This window comes from Ruditapes philippinarum, unplaced genomic scaffold, assembly GCF_026571515.1.
Source record: "Ruditapes philippinarum isolate M1 unplaced genomic scaffold, ASM2657151v2 ctg6065_1_1_1_1, whole genome shotgun sequence".
In the NCBI taxonomy this organism is placed as follows: Eukaryota; Metazoa; Mollusca; class Bivalvia; order Venerida; family Veneridae; genus Ruditapes; species Ruditapes philippinarum.
Window position 1 is genome coordinate 36,072 of NW_026851817.1, and position 17,882 is coordinate 53,953.

Sequence of the window (17,882 nt, forward strand, 5' to 3'; positions counted from 1 at the left end):
TAACAATAATTTGTAATGGTATTATTTAAATAATTTAAGACTGATGTACCTTTGCGAAATTTCCCTGTTAAAGAACCCTGATACACAGACCACCCTGTAAACTTTCATCTTTGTGTTTGTAGAATGTCTCTTCAAATAAAATATCTACCTACAAAGTAAAAACAAACATTTACTTATAATAAACATTTAAGAAGTTTGCCACTTAAGTTAAAATACAATTGCTTTGAATTTATTATGGCTGCATATCTTAAGCCTTTGCACAAATTTATGGTAGGTGAATTATGTAAAGTACAAAAGAGCCAAAAGATATTGCGACAAACGAAAATAATATTTCGTAGACCTTTCTGAGTCGTACAGCATCACAATACATATCTGTTATTGAAATGAATTTGGGATTCAGACTGTGATTAAAGTAATACAACTGCTTGATTAATTGAAAATCTAAGACTAAATTTACCAACATTAAGTTTCCCTTAATTATAAAATAAAATACTGGTAGTTAAAAAGAATTATTCAACAGCAATTTTCTTAAAATTCCCTTTAATACACCAATATTTTGGCTGAACAGCCTTCTTCAGGGTACATAAACTGTCCATAAAAAGAGTAAACTTCTGAAATTTATAAAGGTGACTATTTCAGAATTATCTTAGTCATTTGGTGCTAAACAGTTTTTGTCATTCATTCAAGTACATGACAAATAAACAGGAACATAATCAAAATGGCTGATCAAAAAGGCTGATAGTGGTAAGCAAGGATCAAATTCACATCTACTAAACTTGTAGTCAAACAACTTTACTCAATACAACTACTATGACCATTTTGAACTTTATACTCACTTTTCCTGCTTTTAATCCTGAGGCAAGATTGATCTGACCTGACTGAATTTCAACTTTCTAGAAATACAACAATACAATGTTCACATATATGGTACTTGCTACATTTTTGACTATTGCAATGTCCATTGAAGCAATGCAAATATAAAACACTTGGTTACTTTTGTAAATTAAATGTGAAAATTTACACTTGACAGCATAAAAGCCTATGTACCTGGTAATCAGATTGTAGATTTTAAGTTTTTTAAATGATTGCAATCAAGTTTTGTTTCAAAAAGAAACCCAGTTAATGAATATAGCATGACAAGATCAATCACTTTTTGACTGTCAAATAGTTAAAGTTTAAAAAAAACATTCAATTTTTCATCTTCCTTTCCATTATTTTTGTAATGTACATTTATCATCGGATACCCACGGTTGATTAACATGTAACATATGATAACATGTAATCAACTGTTGGATTAAAATGAATCAAATTGCCTCAATATGCAGCAACAGGTGCATAAAATATTGACCAATGAAATCGTGTTCAGCAAAATTTCTATTTATCTTATCCTATTATTTTACTAATGCACTTTTGAGGAAGATATGGAAGATCACATGAACTGCATTTATGAATTGCTGAACAGATCTAATAACCTTCATGTGGGTTAACACAGAAACTCAGACCACAAATTGTTAATTAACTTACATGTTTAGAGACTGTAGTAAAGGCACTGTCATTATCAACTGCTGGTATCAATATATGATCCTCAAAATCTTTTGTTCCTAATTCATCTTTCTTCACTGCAGAAAACTTTGGAACACAAATCTTGAAAGAAAATTGATTTGATTAATTCAATTTCTAAATAATCAGTGAAAAATTACATTTGTTTAATCATTTCAGGGATATTTTATATTAGGATATAAAAGGCCTCTTCTCAATTGTTATTTTCTTTAAATTCATGCAGATTTCCCAATAATCCTAACTTACACCAAGTGTTTAGTTTCCCAAATTATAAATTTTAGCAATAATTATTATCTTTTCCCAAAATTAAGAGGCTATTGGCATAATAATTGCCTCTTTATCAAATAATGAGAGAAAAATGCCTGCATTTTTCTATGTTAATATTTATTACTTAGCTTAATTTATTTAACAATGAAATTTCTCAAATTGAAGATGGACGGACAGCAACTAAAGTCAAACATCCTAATTAACAGGACTTTGTTTCACTTCTATAGAAGAGTTCATTTAAGGGCTGCTACCACTCATGCAATTTCTTTATACTCATGCAGTTTTTCTCTAAAAATCAAAACATCAATTTTTTTCTTCCTGTTTTGCAAAAGTACAATGTTAGTTACTTTCCACAAAATTTAAAGGTAGGCCCCCTACTGCTAAAAAAGCCCCTGATTTAGCTAACATCATGATAATTAAAAGCAAACAAAAATACTAAAAGCTTCACTAAAATCAAGTATTTATCAGTATCATTGAAGTGTTTATAAAGTAAGTTTGACCAGTTATTTATAAAATTTTCTTACCACCCATCTATTGGCTGTTGCCTTATCAAACAAAGACTTGTGTTGTTTTTCTAGGGCAACAAAGAATGGACTCTCATATATATCTTCATCATATTGTGACATCATGCAACCACTGACAGGTCTGAAAATACACCTTTTATTTCTTAAAGATCCAGTATGTTGTAATTAAGGTTGTTACCACATTTAAGTGAAATTTTATATATGTATATCATTACGCTTCTAAAACAATTTTCAAACATCGAAGAATATGTAAAATATGTATACTGCAAATATTTGTGCACATTATAAGTAATCATTAAAATATATGCATTCATTTCTTATTGAAAAATTTGACTTAGACTATAGAGAAAATAAATTTCTGATTACCTCCCTTTACTTACAATATTGATAAATCTTAATTTGAGCATTATATTTATGATATAATTTATAAAACCATAAAAAAATTGAGTTACAGGATCTTAAAAAACTAAATGCATCAGAAATAAGAAAGGAAAAATGACACAAAAAAAGACATTGTGGTTATTTCACTGTTTTCAAGAAATTCAGGGATCACAAAAAAGTAATTTTTCAGTACCATTATCACTCCAATATGTGAATTATATTAACTGATCAATTATACTATGGCCATTTCTCTTTAAAACTTTTACTTTATATAATTCATTTTGATTCTACTATTCCTAATAATTGATATAAGTTGCAATTTCAATTAAATTCTGTGATATTAACCAGACTGGTGATAATGCCCAATCAGGCCTACAACATAAATCTAATCTAATATGTAATATTTTTTTAACAAGACCTGAGAAATTTCTTTCAAACTTGCTTTATTTTTTAAGCATTTTATATTATACAATTAATTAAGTAAAAAATATTCTCATTGGCTTTGGTTGTCTAAGTATTATTTCCCTTTTCCTATTTTTTTTTAAATACATAACATTTGAAGTGAATTTTTTAAGTAACGCAATGGTTCAAACAAAAACAGGTTCAAGACCTATTCGTTGCTCAAATCAAGTGCACTTATACCCATATTTATTTTTTTAATTTAAAATTCTTTTTCTGGCAAACATATTTGGACAATTTTTATAACAATGTTTTTATATGCTGATGTAGGCCTATGTATGAAGACAGGTACATGTATTGACGCAATTATTTTGAGTATAAGCACGGATTTATATTACAAGGATAGGACACTTTCGTTTAGCTTAATGTCCCGTCGCGTGCATGCGCGGAATCGGACAAAGGTGGACAGAATGAGACGGAGAAACGCTCAGAGTGCGAAATATGACAGATTTTCACAAGAGTATGTGGTGTTATTGCAGCTTTGTGAAAAATTATACACATATGAATGTATTGATACAGTATTATTTTGTGCAGCTAAAGTATTAATATATGAAAATACGCCGATAGAACGCTGCGACGCTTAGTTAAAAAGTACCTAATTTAAAAAATATTTGCCTATTGTTTAGGCATACTCTCTACACTTTGACGCCCTTTTACGTCACCGCGATTCAGATTAAGATAATTATTTTTTACATGGTTTAATGGTGGCATTGCAAAAAAATGTTTCTTGATTGCTAAAATACTTTTAAAGAAATTCATGTTTGAAATGTGTCTTTATTTCTGTGAATTATTTCCAAATGATTTGTACATTTTTTATTTGATATACCTGTATATCAGTATAAATATAGTATATATTCTACTAATTAGTGTATTAAATATATTTTCAGATCATTCTAGACATTCGTTCATATATAGATGAATTCATTACATTGGCAAGGAAGAAACTTTTATTGGCATACAGAACAGCTGTTTTATAATATTATTTTTTTTGTTAAACAGATTTTTTTCATAGTTATCCTTCACAATTCACGTCAAATGATTTATTCTTCATATGATTATTTTCATTATTTTTCAAAGAAAGGACTATACAAATTAAGTTGTTTATTTTCAATTTCATTTATGAATGTTAATAAAGAAAATAGATTTCCATTGAATTTATATATATCCGCTTCAGAATCATTTTCTTACCACACATGCCATGGACTGTAGTTAAAGACCGCGCACATACAGCAAAATAACATGTTTTTCACCTGCAGTTTTGTACATTCAAATTCTATTTGTTTTTGAAGATTGAGTGTTGAAATTATCACATGTAACCTGATAATGAAAGTTTGAAAATAAAGTTTTTCAATTATCACTTGTTACTTGGTAATAAACCCCCATCAAAAGTAATTAAACTTCAAAGAAATTTAAGCGATGTGTAAAAAATAATCAACAGTTACTTTTATTTCGCATAATACTGACTCAAACTGTAAAGATTTTTATTATTTTTTAGCGTTACACTAAAAAATATCAGAAATATCTTTCTACAGGCATTCAAATAAAAAGAATAATTAAAATATACGAGTGAAATAATTAAAATATACGAGTGACATTAAAAAGGCCGGAATCGAGACAGCCACACTAGAGTACTTTACTGTTACGATGATTGTCTACTTCACTGCACCGACATTTGAAAACAGATTTACAAAAAAATAATAATGATATTTAAATGATGAAGAAAATTTAAATATCCTATGAAAATGGCAATACATGTATTGACAATATCAGCAATATCTTGTATTTAAAAAAATGAATAAATTTACTTCACGTGTTGAGCGAATTGTAAAGCCCGCAATACATTACCTGTAAAACAATTGTACGTCAATTAATTTGACTACATAATCAAATAAATCTTAAATATTGCATCTTTGATCAACTGTGAATAACTTCCATCGGCTTCTTTTTTTATTAATTTTGAAATTGAATTTATTATGTTACCGTAATAATAAATTTCAAATATCTGCTTTTTATATAAAAAATGTAAATTTACCGCGGATTTCGTCAAGTTAATTTCTTAATCGTCGTTGTGGACAGATAGTCTGTATCTTTAAAAAAGAAATTAGATATTTGAATTAAACAAGCATTTTCCTTGAAAATAAACTTTAAATTTCAAAAATCGGATAATAAATGGAAAAGCTATATGGTATTTTGTAAAGTAGGTATCCGTTGCGAACGGGCATTTTCGCTTAGCGCCGATAAATTATCGATCGATGTACCTTTATCGGGTGCACGACAAGATATTTAAGGATTTATATAGGGTTAACTGGGAGTGTCCGATCCCTGTAATATAAATCCGTGGTATAAGTAAGCCATTGGACCTTATTCTGTTATATACTAAAATGTATCTGCACATAACTATGTACCATGTATTTTGAATGGATTGTAGTATATTTGGGTAAAATAGTGGGTCCTGGGGGGATGGTACCCTGAGGGAAGGGCTTTGTCCCACGTTGATAACCTGTGTCAAAAAAGGACAGTAGGAAATTCATAAATTTATTCACTGTAAACCCTCATCAGCTCATATGATCATTAGGGAGGGAACATTTTGAGGATGACAATCCCCTTGATCACCAGGATGACATGATATATAAATATGCAAACAATAAACATAAAGTATTCACTTCTTGCAACCCAAAACTGGATGTCACCTTTGAAAATGACAGTTAGCTAGATAAAAACAAAAATCATTTTTGTTTCGTATTCTAAACGGTTCGTGTGAGAAAAATGTGTCGTGACATATATAGTATAAGGTCAAAGGAAACTAAATTTATTTACATCACAGGCTAAAATACGACAAAATTATCCAAAGTTTGACGGAAAGGACCGAGACGATGCAATTGACCATATACATCCAAAATTTTACCATTTTCATCACTTGTTCTTTCGAGTACCGTCAATAAACAGGCTCAATCAAACTGAGCCTGCAATTTTTAAAATTTGTCGTTTTGGGCGTTTAATAAAGTTCTTTAAATATGGATTCATTTTTTTCTCTATTTTGTGACAAAAAATCTTTTTAACTTTAATTTCTATATATAGGCCTACAGAAAGGTGAAGGTTGTGAGATTATAAACCAATTTGTTTTTGTATAGTGCCACCAATGCTGTTTCCAGTGTTATAACTGTAGAAAATTGGCTATAAGACCACATTATTCTAAATTAGGATTTGTAACCATTATTAATTTCGAAATATTTTGTCCACTGTAAACCCGTTGTTATCATGGAGCTTTTATCTATAAAGAATAACACAATAGTAAAAATCTTCGACCAATCGGGAACTTTTTTTTCTTCCCCGGGAAGGCTTGAAAATTAATGCGCCTGTCATTGCAGTGATATCCCCTTAATTTTTAGGCTTTGGTGTACCAAACTCCTCGCAGCGGTTACTTCCCCTGATCTGTACAGTTAAAGTAGCAAAGCGTGACGTAACCGCTGTGAGGAGTTTGTTGGTGTACATATAAAGGGAAGTAAACGCTTCGAGGAGTTTGGATTACTTTCGTTTTTTTGCAAATAAGCACAACAGGGTACCATTATTTGTTTGGTCTGACGACCCAAACAAATAAAAACTGCTTAATTCAATACACATGGTATGCATAATTGATCTTGAATATGAATGTGTTTTATTTTGGTCTTCGAAATTGCATTAGCCGTTTTTGTTGGTTTTTCGTTATTAAATGTGAATCTACTTGTATATGTGGATGCATTTGTCTGTTTTACCAGTTTGCTTATGTTTCCATCATCTGTGTGTCTGTTTTGTACGTTCAATAGGGATTCTGTTCCTCTCTGTTATTTATATTTTTGTAGATGACCTTAAGACGATGCTACATTTTAAAGATCTAATTAGTATTCGGCATTGTAATTTACTTGAAATTTTTATTTTAACCCAAATTGCACGGATTTCATATTCTTTAAACATTTATCAGCCAATGAAATACATATAAGTCCTTAATTGGTACCAAATTGAGTTGAATTGGATTTGATTGTGAGAGGCAATGATTGGCGAAGGGCAATTGGGAATTGTAGCACCATTGATCTGTAAATCGTTTATCTGATCACTCAATGATAAATCTGTTTACTGGACCACGGATTGATCTGTATAGAAGTCTATTTATTGGACAACTATTTAATCAGATTGAGTATTTTTATGGTGCATGGTCCTGAAAACATACTCTCTTTAACACCTGGAATAAGCAATTTTTACTGTTTATTAGACCGCACATCTCTGCAACCCGCGTTGATCTGTCTGCATTTTAGACCTTGCATGATCCAATATACAGACACATCCATAGATCAATACGTGGTTAAATTAACAGTAAATTTAAATAGTATCCATTCAAGGTGTAAAATAGAAAGTCGCAGCAAACACTATAACTTACTTTTAAGTTTATTTCGACTTTGTGCATTTGCCAAGTGATTAAAGTATATTTGGTGAAGTACATATTTTACGAGCTACTTTTTGTTGTATAAACGCTTTATATCACATGTCTAGGTAACATCTCTGTTCAATGTTGGAATGTACCGCGAAGTAGAAAGTTTACTACCTAATAAAATCAGCACCGTCTAGAACGTTTTAATAGCCATATTACAGATGACCGAAAAAAAGGTAATAAATATTGCAAAGCTGTTATAAAAAAAGAAACGAAAATAACAAATATATTAAAGGGAGGTCCTTGTTGAATATCAAAGAGCTGCACATCTATCAAACGTTTATACTGTTTACTTATTAAAGGGGCTACACTGAGGTCTGACAGGTAATTTGGTGTCCAAAAAAAATGTAAACAAATTTCCTCACAAATCACAATATTATAACTAAAATAACAATAACTTACACTTTAACCAACCCTCTAACAACAATTATGCTAGAAAATGCTTTTCACATTAGCTTTTGATGCAAAAATGAAAGTTGGTTTTCCCCAGACATGTACAGAAGTTACCCCGATTCATCGGGTATGACTAAAATACGCAACGGACATTTTTGGAACAACAGAGTAAACGGGGGGTAAAAAAGTCTATTGATTTTTTCTCAACACTCTATTGTGTTTATATAACTTGAGTATAAGAAGAAAAACTGTATAAAAGATAATCAAGGTAGCAATTTCGTTGTCTTGAAAAATCAAACGCCAGCGAAGCGGACATTTTCTAGACAAAACGGAAAGATATTATATACATGTACAATTATTTTCAATGACATTTCAGTTTCAATTTCAATATTTTAAGGCAAACATAATGCACCGGTGATATTTATACTATAACGAGCACTGTGTAATCACACTAATAAATGTATTTAACGCTATCTATAACGTATTTAAATCAAATACTGTTAATAACATGTCTCATTTGATTTGATTGTTTGTTTTTGGGATGGAGTGGGGGTTACGTCACACAAAACTGTGTAGGTCATTTTGGCGACTCTTCAGTTTTACTGGTGGAGTAAGAACTCAGGTGCCCCCTTTGCAAAATTGTTTCTGGCACAAACGGGCATCTGTGTATGTAATGAGTGACGTTTCGTAGGTTATCTTGATAGAATCGTACATGCACGTTCCACACACAATTATATCATACCCATACCATAGGCAAAATTAAATGCACGTTCCCTGTTGTAACAATATAAAACCCCAGAAAAAAACCTATGAACCAGCTTCTGAATGTGGAATTTCTATCGTTATTCCACAAAAAGCACCCCCCCCCCCCAAAAAAAAAAAAAAAGAAAAAAAGAGCGAGTACATCAATGGGCATGCTCTGGAGTGTTGGGAACTATTACCTGCACTCCAGTTACGCACTGTGCATGTATATGAATTTGATTAAACTCTACACGTTTTCAACAGAAAAGTCTTCAAACTATGATACAATAAATGTTTATGATTCTATTAGAAACTTGTTTAGAATTTAATGATTTTTCGGTGAAAACGATATAGTTTACTTGTACTACAGATAAGATCAAAGTGCTGAAGGCACTGAAGAAAAAAAACGGATAAACTAACACATTTTCACTCCAGTTTCACAGGTAAATTAATTTTATATGTCGCGGTTTACATCTTAATATCAGCTAACCTTTGCTTTTTGAGACTTTTGTTTTTGAAAATAATCTAAACGAGTAAAATAAACCCTCTTTTATGGGCAAATAATTTAATAAGTAGCATCCCCGATTTCTCTTTCATAAAATGGCTTTAGCAAATTCTTTTCTATTCAAATATTAAGAACATTCTGTTAGTGACGTGTCTTCTACTTGAAATCTTCCTGGTGTGTGTTTTTCGGTAACAGGAAGAAAATGACAGTCTGTTCGTATCTTTCGGTAACAGGAAGAAAATGACAGTCTGTTCATTTGATCATGACTGTGAAAAATCATGTTTTGTGAACCAATTTATCCTGCCGATAAAGATTTTGCAAGCAATCTGGTGGTTTATGTTCTAATGCTTACACTTAGTATTTAATTCCAAAGAACATTTCTTAGGTGACCTTTAACGTTTGATTACGGTATAATCACTATAACCGATATACTTAGGAATTAATTTTTATTCCTGTTACTGTGAAATTTTTCGTTCATGTGTTTAAAATACTTAAGTAGCTCTATAAATTTTCAAAACGATGTCCAGTATTTTCGAAACAATTTACAAAGGTTTTAATACACAATCTTATAAATCTTAAAGTATAACGAGAACCACCCACTTAATCTCCAGAACATACCTACGAAAACCAAGATAAATCAAAAGGCTGCAAGCTCTGTGGTATTTTCTGATCTTTGCAATCTAAATCGCACTGTATAACTGTATTATTTTCCTGTATAAGTTTATTTTTATGTACTATAATTCTTCTTGCTTGGTACCAGAGTTTGATACATATGGAAGTTTGCATGACTAGAGTTGCATCAAAAAATCATTTATGTTCATTTTTATGACAGCCACACTTTATCCTTGCATATCGTGGCTATTTCCTTAACAAAGAAACTTTATAAAAAAATAACTGCCTTGAATTGGATTTGAACACCAGACACACTAAACGTTACCCTTGCACCACGGAGAAGATATATGAACAATGCCTGAATAAAATCAAGTAATACTAAATTTAGATTTTCCATTGAATTTCGGGTTTGTAATCCTTATAAATTTCGAGGTTTTTTGTTCAAGATAAACCTGTTGGTTTAACATTGATGTAAATAATTTAACAAAAATCTTCTCGCCAAAACAGTCCGACATGTATAAATTCCACTACTCGACAGTCAGATTTATTTGTGAAATACGCTCTCGACATCGCTTAAAATAGCATTTTCATTGATTAAAATGATATTCATCCGCGTAATTTGTGAATGTTCATTCATTGACAATTCTATAATCCAAAGCTACTTTTAAACTTTGAATGCATTGTAATTTGTTGGATACTAATAACAAAATGAAAATATTTCTTTCTTTTAAATCGCTAGTTTTCAGCTATTTTAAGAACAGCTTGTTGCTAGGTTTGTCGTGAAACCGCCGTGTCAGAGATTGAATGATAGCTTTGTATTTCCTGATCTTCGATCAGAAATACAAAAAGGAATGGTAACATTCAATGAATTCAACACCCACACGACCAAGCAACACAGGACCACAGCTAAATTATCAATGAAAAATTTAATTTCAGGCTTTCAAGTGGTAAATAAAAATACTAAACAAAAAAATGAAAAACAGGAAGAAAGAAGAGACAAAAGTAGAGAAAAAAAAGGTTTTAGTGCTATAAAGCAAGAAAAGCAGGGTTCTCTTCCTAACTTATTTATGCAATGAAATGCACCCGATCAATATTTAGCCATTGCAGTTTTTGAAACCAGTCACTCGTGTTTTCAAAATAGTCGGTAAATGAACCTGACCTTTTTTATGAAAATATTTACAAAACTATTAACAATGAGTATGCCATGATAAACAGGCTATAAGGAGTAAAAACAATGGTTAAGATATGCATTGCCCTTTCCCAAGTTTGTATACCGTCTAGGAGTTGGAAGTATTATAAAACAGTTTAAGCTATGGTTGTTGTATGAGGTGAGGTTAATAATATCTTACTAAATTCTTAAAGTTACTTTTACTTACCTGCCCTTCACATTTGTCTTGCAAGTATCATGATTTTGTTTGTTTCGTTTAATTTGAAAGAAAGTTAGGGTTTAAAGAACAACAACTATATAATCAGTTTTAAGTTTATTTCACTAGTCAAGGCAATAACCCAGCTGTGGAAACTTGACTGTGTCGGGGGCTGCGTCCTGTGAACGTTGCCGTTGCCTTGTTTGTCTTTATTCCAGTTTTCCTTTTTTACTCTTATAACGCTCTCAATTTCTTTTCCACCGGGAAGCTTCAATATATTGGTAACATTAAATCATAGCTCAATTGACCCATCACTAGTACGGAGGCCTTCCAGTAAGAAAGAAATTTATCAGGATATCTGCTAAATCAATAATGATAATAATAATATTAATAGAGCCAGATTGTAACTCTCTTCCGACCTTCTTGATAATGTTTACCCTGTGCATGAAACAGGTATCAATTACCTATAGTTTTGAATGTCTAGATCAAAACGTAGTAATCTTCTCATCAACAAAGTTTACATCCAATGCGGATAAATATGCAAGTATGTATGTAAAATGATAAAGATTTCAGATCTATCTAGCAAAGGGGATCGATTTTTTTCTTATAGATATTAATTATATGCACTAGACATACATAAGAAATATTAACTAATAAAGTTGAAGCCTAAATGTCCTATAATGAGGCCGGATCCATTCTCTATTTAGCCAATGCTGTCAGTGCTTTGATCAGGGTTAAAGAGAAATCTCTGGAATAACATTCTGTGTATGTGTGTGTAATTTTTATGCTTACAATACTCAAGTTCTTGTTCGTTGTATAAAAGGTATTACGAAGTTTTTTTTCCTGAACGGGTGTCAGATAAACCAAAGTGACCTTTGAAATAGGACCCATCACACTGATTGACAAAGTAAATTTTCTTAGCCTAGATATCATGATATTTTAGCCATTACAAAGTTAATACATAATATTTAATAATTACACGAAAGCTCTCAAATTAACATAGAATATTTGTAAAATTTGTGAATGTCAGTTTCCAACTCCGTACGTTTAGCTAAATTCATCATTGTAATGGAGAAAAAAAACTTGATTACAACAATGTAATGCTTTAAATATATTGAAATTGCTTTTGAAAGATTTTTCTCACAAGAACATATGTGAACAACAAAAAATTTAACAAACAAACCCATAATTTGCTTTTAAATTTATGGATTGTTGGTATATTCCACTTTCGCACTTTCGTTGCTGCCGATACACAAAAAAATTCTCCGTTTCGCTTTTTAGTCATCCCGAGAATCATCAACGTGACCGTTGTTTTTATTCAGATTTGCAAAACTGAAAGGTGTTTAAACGCTTTTCCCACAAAATTGGAGAAAATATGTTTTTCAAACGATTTGCCAATCCAAAGAACACATATCAATGTATCACTGATTCTGTTTGAATGTCCCTAACACGCAGGTAACAAAAAATTATCGGTTCGTGAAATTTTACTTTTTTTTGTGACATTCGGCCGTACCTCAGTGGAGTACCTTTAAAATACACTGCGATCTTAAAACATTAATTATGAAACATTTAAATGAAAGTTGTGAAAATCGTGAATTTTAGGTATTTTGTAGTGATATCAATGTTTGGATTTCATATGACAAACAATATATGACAAATATAATAAGGTTTTAAGTACATAAATACTTTTTGTTATGCCATTTTTATTGTCAAATTTAATTAAGGAATAAATAACTAAACGACAATAAAAAAGCAATAAAACTTTGTTTCGTACCTGCAGAATTTATAAGTATCTTCTGGATATATTTATTGTTTCTTCGTAAATGCTAAAACGCCAAACTGACCGTTAAAAGCATAGGCATTTTTGGCAAGCCTACGTAGAAAATGACCCTACACCTAAATTTAGACAAAAACAAAGTCCCCCCGGACGACCATGACCTTTGTCACTATCATCATCTATGTCATCATTATCGAAATCAACAACATAAACAACAACAAATCATAAAAAAAAGATTACAAACATAATCGTTATCACTTTCATTTGAGCCGCGTCATGACAAAACCAATAGTGCGTTAGTGCGTTTGCGACCAGCATGGATCCAGACCAGCCTGTGCATCCGCGCAGTCTGATCAGGATCCATGCTGTTCGCTGTCAGTTTCTCTACTTGTTTTAGGGTTTGTAAGCGAACAGCATGGATCCTGATCAGACTGCGCGGATGCGCAGGCTGGTCTGGATCCATGCTGGTCGCAAACCCATTATGTTGGTTTTGTCATTTGTTTGTTTGTTGGATGTTATGTCTCACCAACACTGCAAAGACGGCGAAGAAACCACCGACATTCCTTAATTAAGCTAGCTGGGTAGCTTCTTCGTATAAAAGAATACAAAATCTTTCAAAGCGATGTGGGGCAAATGATTTGAAGCCGGCGACTTAAGACACCCGTTACAGCTTATAATAATAATAATAATAATAATAATAATAATTAATAATAACAATAATGATAATTATTATCATCACCAACGAAAGCATCGTATATTTGCTTATCATCATCTATATCATCATCATCATCATCATCATTGTCGTCGTCGTCACAATCAGTCTTATTTTACAGAGCTCATCAAAACCACCATTGGTCATTTCTATTTCTAGACGCCCAACATCACTACTAGGAGCTGAAGCATGGAAACCATTATCATAAATTATCATCTTGCTCTTCAATATTGGAGGAATAAAAGATATTATTATTATTATTATACTTGCATTTTATTCGGATGATTTTTCTCACTGATGTAATATATTCGATCCGTGACATATACGGTCCAACAATGCTTGTCAACAAGAGAAATAATGTGCCTTCTATTGATTAGGCGAGGCAGCGGTTCTCTCCAGTTATGATTCGTTCTATACGTCGATAGTTTTCTGGAAAGGATCTGTTTTAATTTGCAATTGCATCGATTAATCGATCGATTTATAAACATCATTCAAAGATGCAAACGTTATAGATTTTTATGCCATTGTAAAGTGATAAACCTGATAAGGTAAGCATTGTAAGATGTCATTATGTATTGTATTACTTTAGATGGAATTGTAAATGCATTTTTGTATATTCAAACATTTGTTCCGTGCGATATGTCATTATTTTATACAAAACCTGTTTCATTATTTTGCAATAAATTAATAAGCACATTCGAATTCAATTTTATTGAAATTAATTGCGTTTATTCATCTATCGTTTATATATGAACTCAATATTAAAATATCCTTTTATTGTCATTTTTTTTTATTAATTTCTAATAAATGTTTGGATAGATTTTTTTTTACATACAACTTATATAATTCGCCGAAGATTTGCTTCGAAATACTAAAACATTCTGATTCAAAGGTAAACATTTAATTCTCATGGCCGACAATTTAATTGTTTTTAAAGTCATGTAAAATTGATGTTAGATAACTGTTCCGTGTCTACATGATATTGCCAAAATTAATTTTAATGTCTACAGTATTACGTAGTTTAATGAAAAATTATCAATACTTATCTTCCATTGTTTACCTAATCATTCAACTTTTGTTGTGTGTACATATTTCAGCTTACAAGCTAGATGTTCCAACGAGGGTGTGAAACATATTTTGCATGAACATTATTGTTTAAATTCAGAAATAACCTGTTATAAAACAAATGATGAAATCAATTTTGCTGGATTTAAGTTTATTGCCATTCACATAGGTTGTCTTGGAGTAAATGGTGTTCACACAACCATGATTAGGACTAGAATATTTAAGAGAATATCTACGTAGACAAATTTATTATGATGATTTTGTATAAACTAATCCCTATTTTGCCAGCAAGTTTTAAGCAAACTTAACAGACATTTAATGAAAAAGATATCAAATAGAAAAAGAAGATAGAATCGATTAAATTTTGAAACAAGATGAGGATCAAATACCGTCAAACAGTGATAGTAATTCTAGGAGTACAGACTATGTTGATATGCTATCATATGTTATTAAGTTCTGAGAATTCGCTTGCCAAACGCATGCATTTAAATTCAAAGAGTCTGGATATATTTCTCCCACAGTCACAGTCATCGAAAATGACGAAAAAAGTAAATCAAACAAACACATTACAATTAATGAAAGAAATACACGTGACAAATGGTGATTGCATTAATATCATGTACCCGGCCGAGTTACTGAAAGAAGAATCGTGGAGAAGAGTAGACGAAAAGGAGAATGCGTTTGTGTTTTCTGCATATATTGTTGAACAAAGTGGTAAAATTAAAGTGGTCGGTGCAAGCACTCGTAGTATAGCGAAAATATTTTGCCAATACTGGCATTTAATGCCGGCGAATGATACAATTATAATGCATGAAAAACCTGCAAATATACACGTCCTTCCTGAGAGCCATGGGAAAAAGTAAGCTTTATTCCTTCATTCATTCATTCATTCATTCATTCATTCATTCATTCATTCATTCATTCATCAATCCATTCATTCATTCATTCGTTCGTTCGTTCGTTCGTTCGTTCGTTCATTCATTCATTCATTCATTCATTCATTTATTCATTCATTCATTGTTACATTTACTCACTCATTTACTCACTCACTCGCTCGCTCAATTTTATTAAAATTATAACTACAGAGACAATACTTTAACATTTCTTTTATCATGTACTGTTTTTAATATTTATTTCAGATACTCAGGTTCTGTATTTATTTGCCCTGGTGTACCTTCCAATACTCATTATATTTCATTGGTAACAAGTCAATGTCAGGTGCCTCTTCATCTACTTAAGGTGAAGAATGGAAGAGCACCACAAAAATATCAACGGAAGTTCACGGTCTGTTTGAAACCGTTGCATTTCCGGTATGGTAGAGCTTACGAACTCGTTGAGTGGATAGAATTTAACAAGATGCTTGGAGCAGAAAAGATCATTGTGTACAATTACTCTATCGCAATGAACACTGATCAAGTGCTCAACAATTATGTTGAAGAAGACATCGTAGAAGTTGTACAATGGGATTTACCGATTAAGAGTTACACATGGCCGAAAACATCAGATACTGTAGATATCCATTCTATCGGAATGATTCCAATGCTCCAGGACTGTCTGTATCGAAACAGAGCGCATTCAGAGTTCGTAATCAATGTTGATGTAGATGAGTTTATAATACCACACTCTGATAATGCTTCTACATGGTCTGAACTCTTTACACAGCTCCCGTCGGAATATGATACTTATATTTTCCGCAATACATTTTTCAGAAAAGAATGGACCAGTTATATAAATCAGTTTCGAAATAAAATCATTGCTCAAAAGTTTAATATCATATCGTTACAATATTTTGAACATGAAGATGTCATATTTCCTGCTAGGTCAAGGTCAAAGTATTTTACAAGGACGATCAAAGAAGACAAAAGTTTGATGATTCACGAGGTATCGGGAAGTCGTTCATACACAGTACCTGTAGAATTAGGTCTACTTCACCATTACAGAAACTGGCAAAATTATAAAGATACATCGAGAAGAATAGTTGACAAGACCGTGTTAATTAAATATGGAGAAAAAACTAATCACAGAGTCCAGAAGCGCTGGGAAAAAGCTAGGAAATGTAAAACTGGATATGCCAGTTTTAAAAACAATTTTGGTGAAGCAGTCCGAATATGACAGTGTTGAAAGTTTTTTCCAGTTATTGATTAAGAATTGTTAATGAGCATTATACAATTATATACATGTCATTTGAATAAAATCGAATTTCGGTCAAGTCGTATTCCAGTTATAAACTTAATCTTAACATTCATGGTTTTATATCATGTTGATGTTACATCTCTGCAACGTTTCAGAATTTGTTGTATTCAAATGCTTACTTTGATAATATTCAATGCCATGTGTTCCTTCACTTCAAGTCAAGTGTTCACGCAAAAGTAAAATGGTCGAAGCAGATGTTCGTTCGAAAAACAAATGTTCACTCGAAGTAAAAAAAGTTCACTTGAAGACAAATGTTCACTCGAAATCAATTGTTCAACTCCAAGTCAAGACTTCACTTGATGTGAAATGTTTAAAGTCAAATATTTGCTCATAGACCAAATGTTCACTCGGAGTCAAATGTTCACTCAAAGTTAAATGTTAACTCGAAATCAAATGTTAACACGAAGTGTTATGTTAACTCAAAGGCAAATTTTCACTTCAAGTCAGTTAAGTCAATTGTTAAGCCAAAGTCAAATGTTCACCTGTACTGTATTGAAACTAGGATGATTTAATCTGGACGTCTCGGTATTTGATTAATTAATTCAGCAAAGAACGAAATATGCGAATCTTGTGCATAATATCTTGTAATTGGATATTCAGAATGTTTCAGTGAAAAGTGTATGAAACCTTGTTTCTCTTCCGTTCCGGAAACATACATGAAATCAAAAACATAAACTTGGCTGTTGAATTATTCAAATCCTATCTTACTCACCCAACCAGAAAATTCAACAGGTACATTAAATCTTGAAAGCAATCGCTGATTGGTTTCTTGGTTGACTAGAAATATTGTAAATACGTGTACATACTGGTACAATTAATTAATTAAGTAGCTGAAATGTTTTAACTTTTAAAAGATCCATAAAAAAA

General features: G+C 31.5%; 2 protein-coding genes across 2 annotated transcripts in view; one reads left to right on the forward strand and one right to left on the reverse strand.

The window, feature by feature from the left end:
- LOC132740348 (ankyrin repeat domain-containing protein 27-like) overlaps positions 1-2,468 on the reverse strand; it is a 29,278-nt gene extending 26,810 nt beyond the window's left edge. The window contains 4 exon segments of the mRNA XM_060728233.1: positions 77-148; positions 837-893; positions 1,525-1,644; positions 2,352-2,468. Coding sequence (XP_060584216.1) covers positions 77-148; positions 837-893; positions 1,525-1,644; positions 2,352-2,456 — 354 coding nt within the window. The 5' untranslated portion in view covers positions 2,457-2,468.
- A 12,540-nt stretch (positions 2,469-15,008) lies between these two features.
- On the forward strand, positions 15,009-16,934 carry LOC132740357 (uncharacterized). Its single transcript, XM_060728242.1, has 2 exons — positions 15,009-15,681; positions 15,962-16,934. The coding sequence occupies exons 1-2, from the start codon at positions 15,197-15,199 to the stop codon at positions 16,932-16,934; spliced, it is 1,458 nt and encodes a 485-aa protein (XP_060584225.1). The 5' UTR covers positions 15,009-15,196.
- The last annotated feature ends 948 nt before the right edge of the window (positions 16,935-17,882 follow it).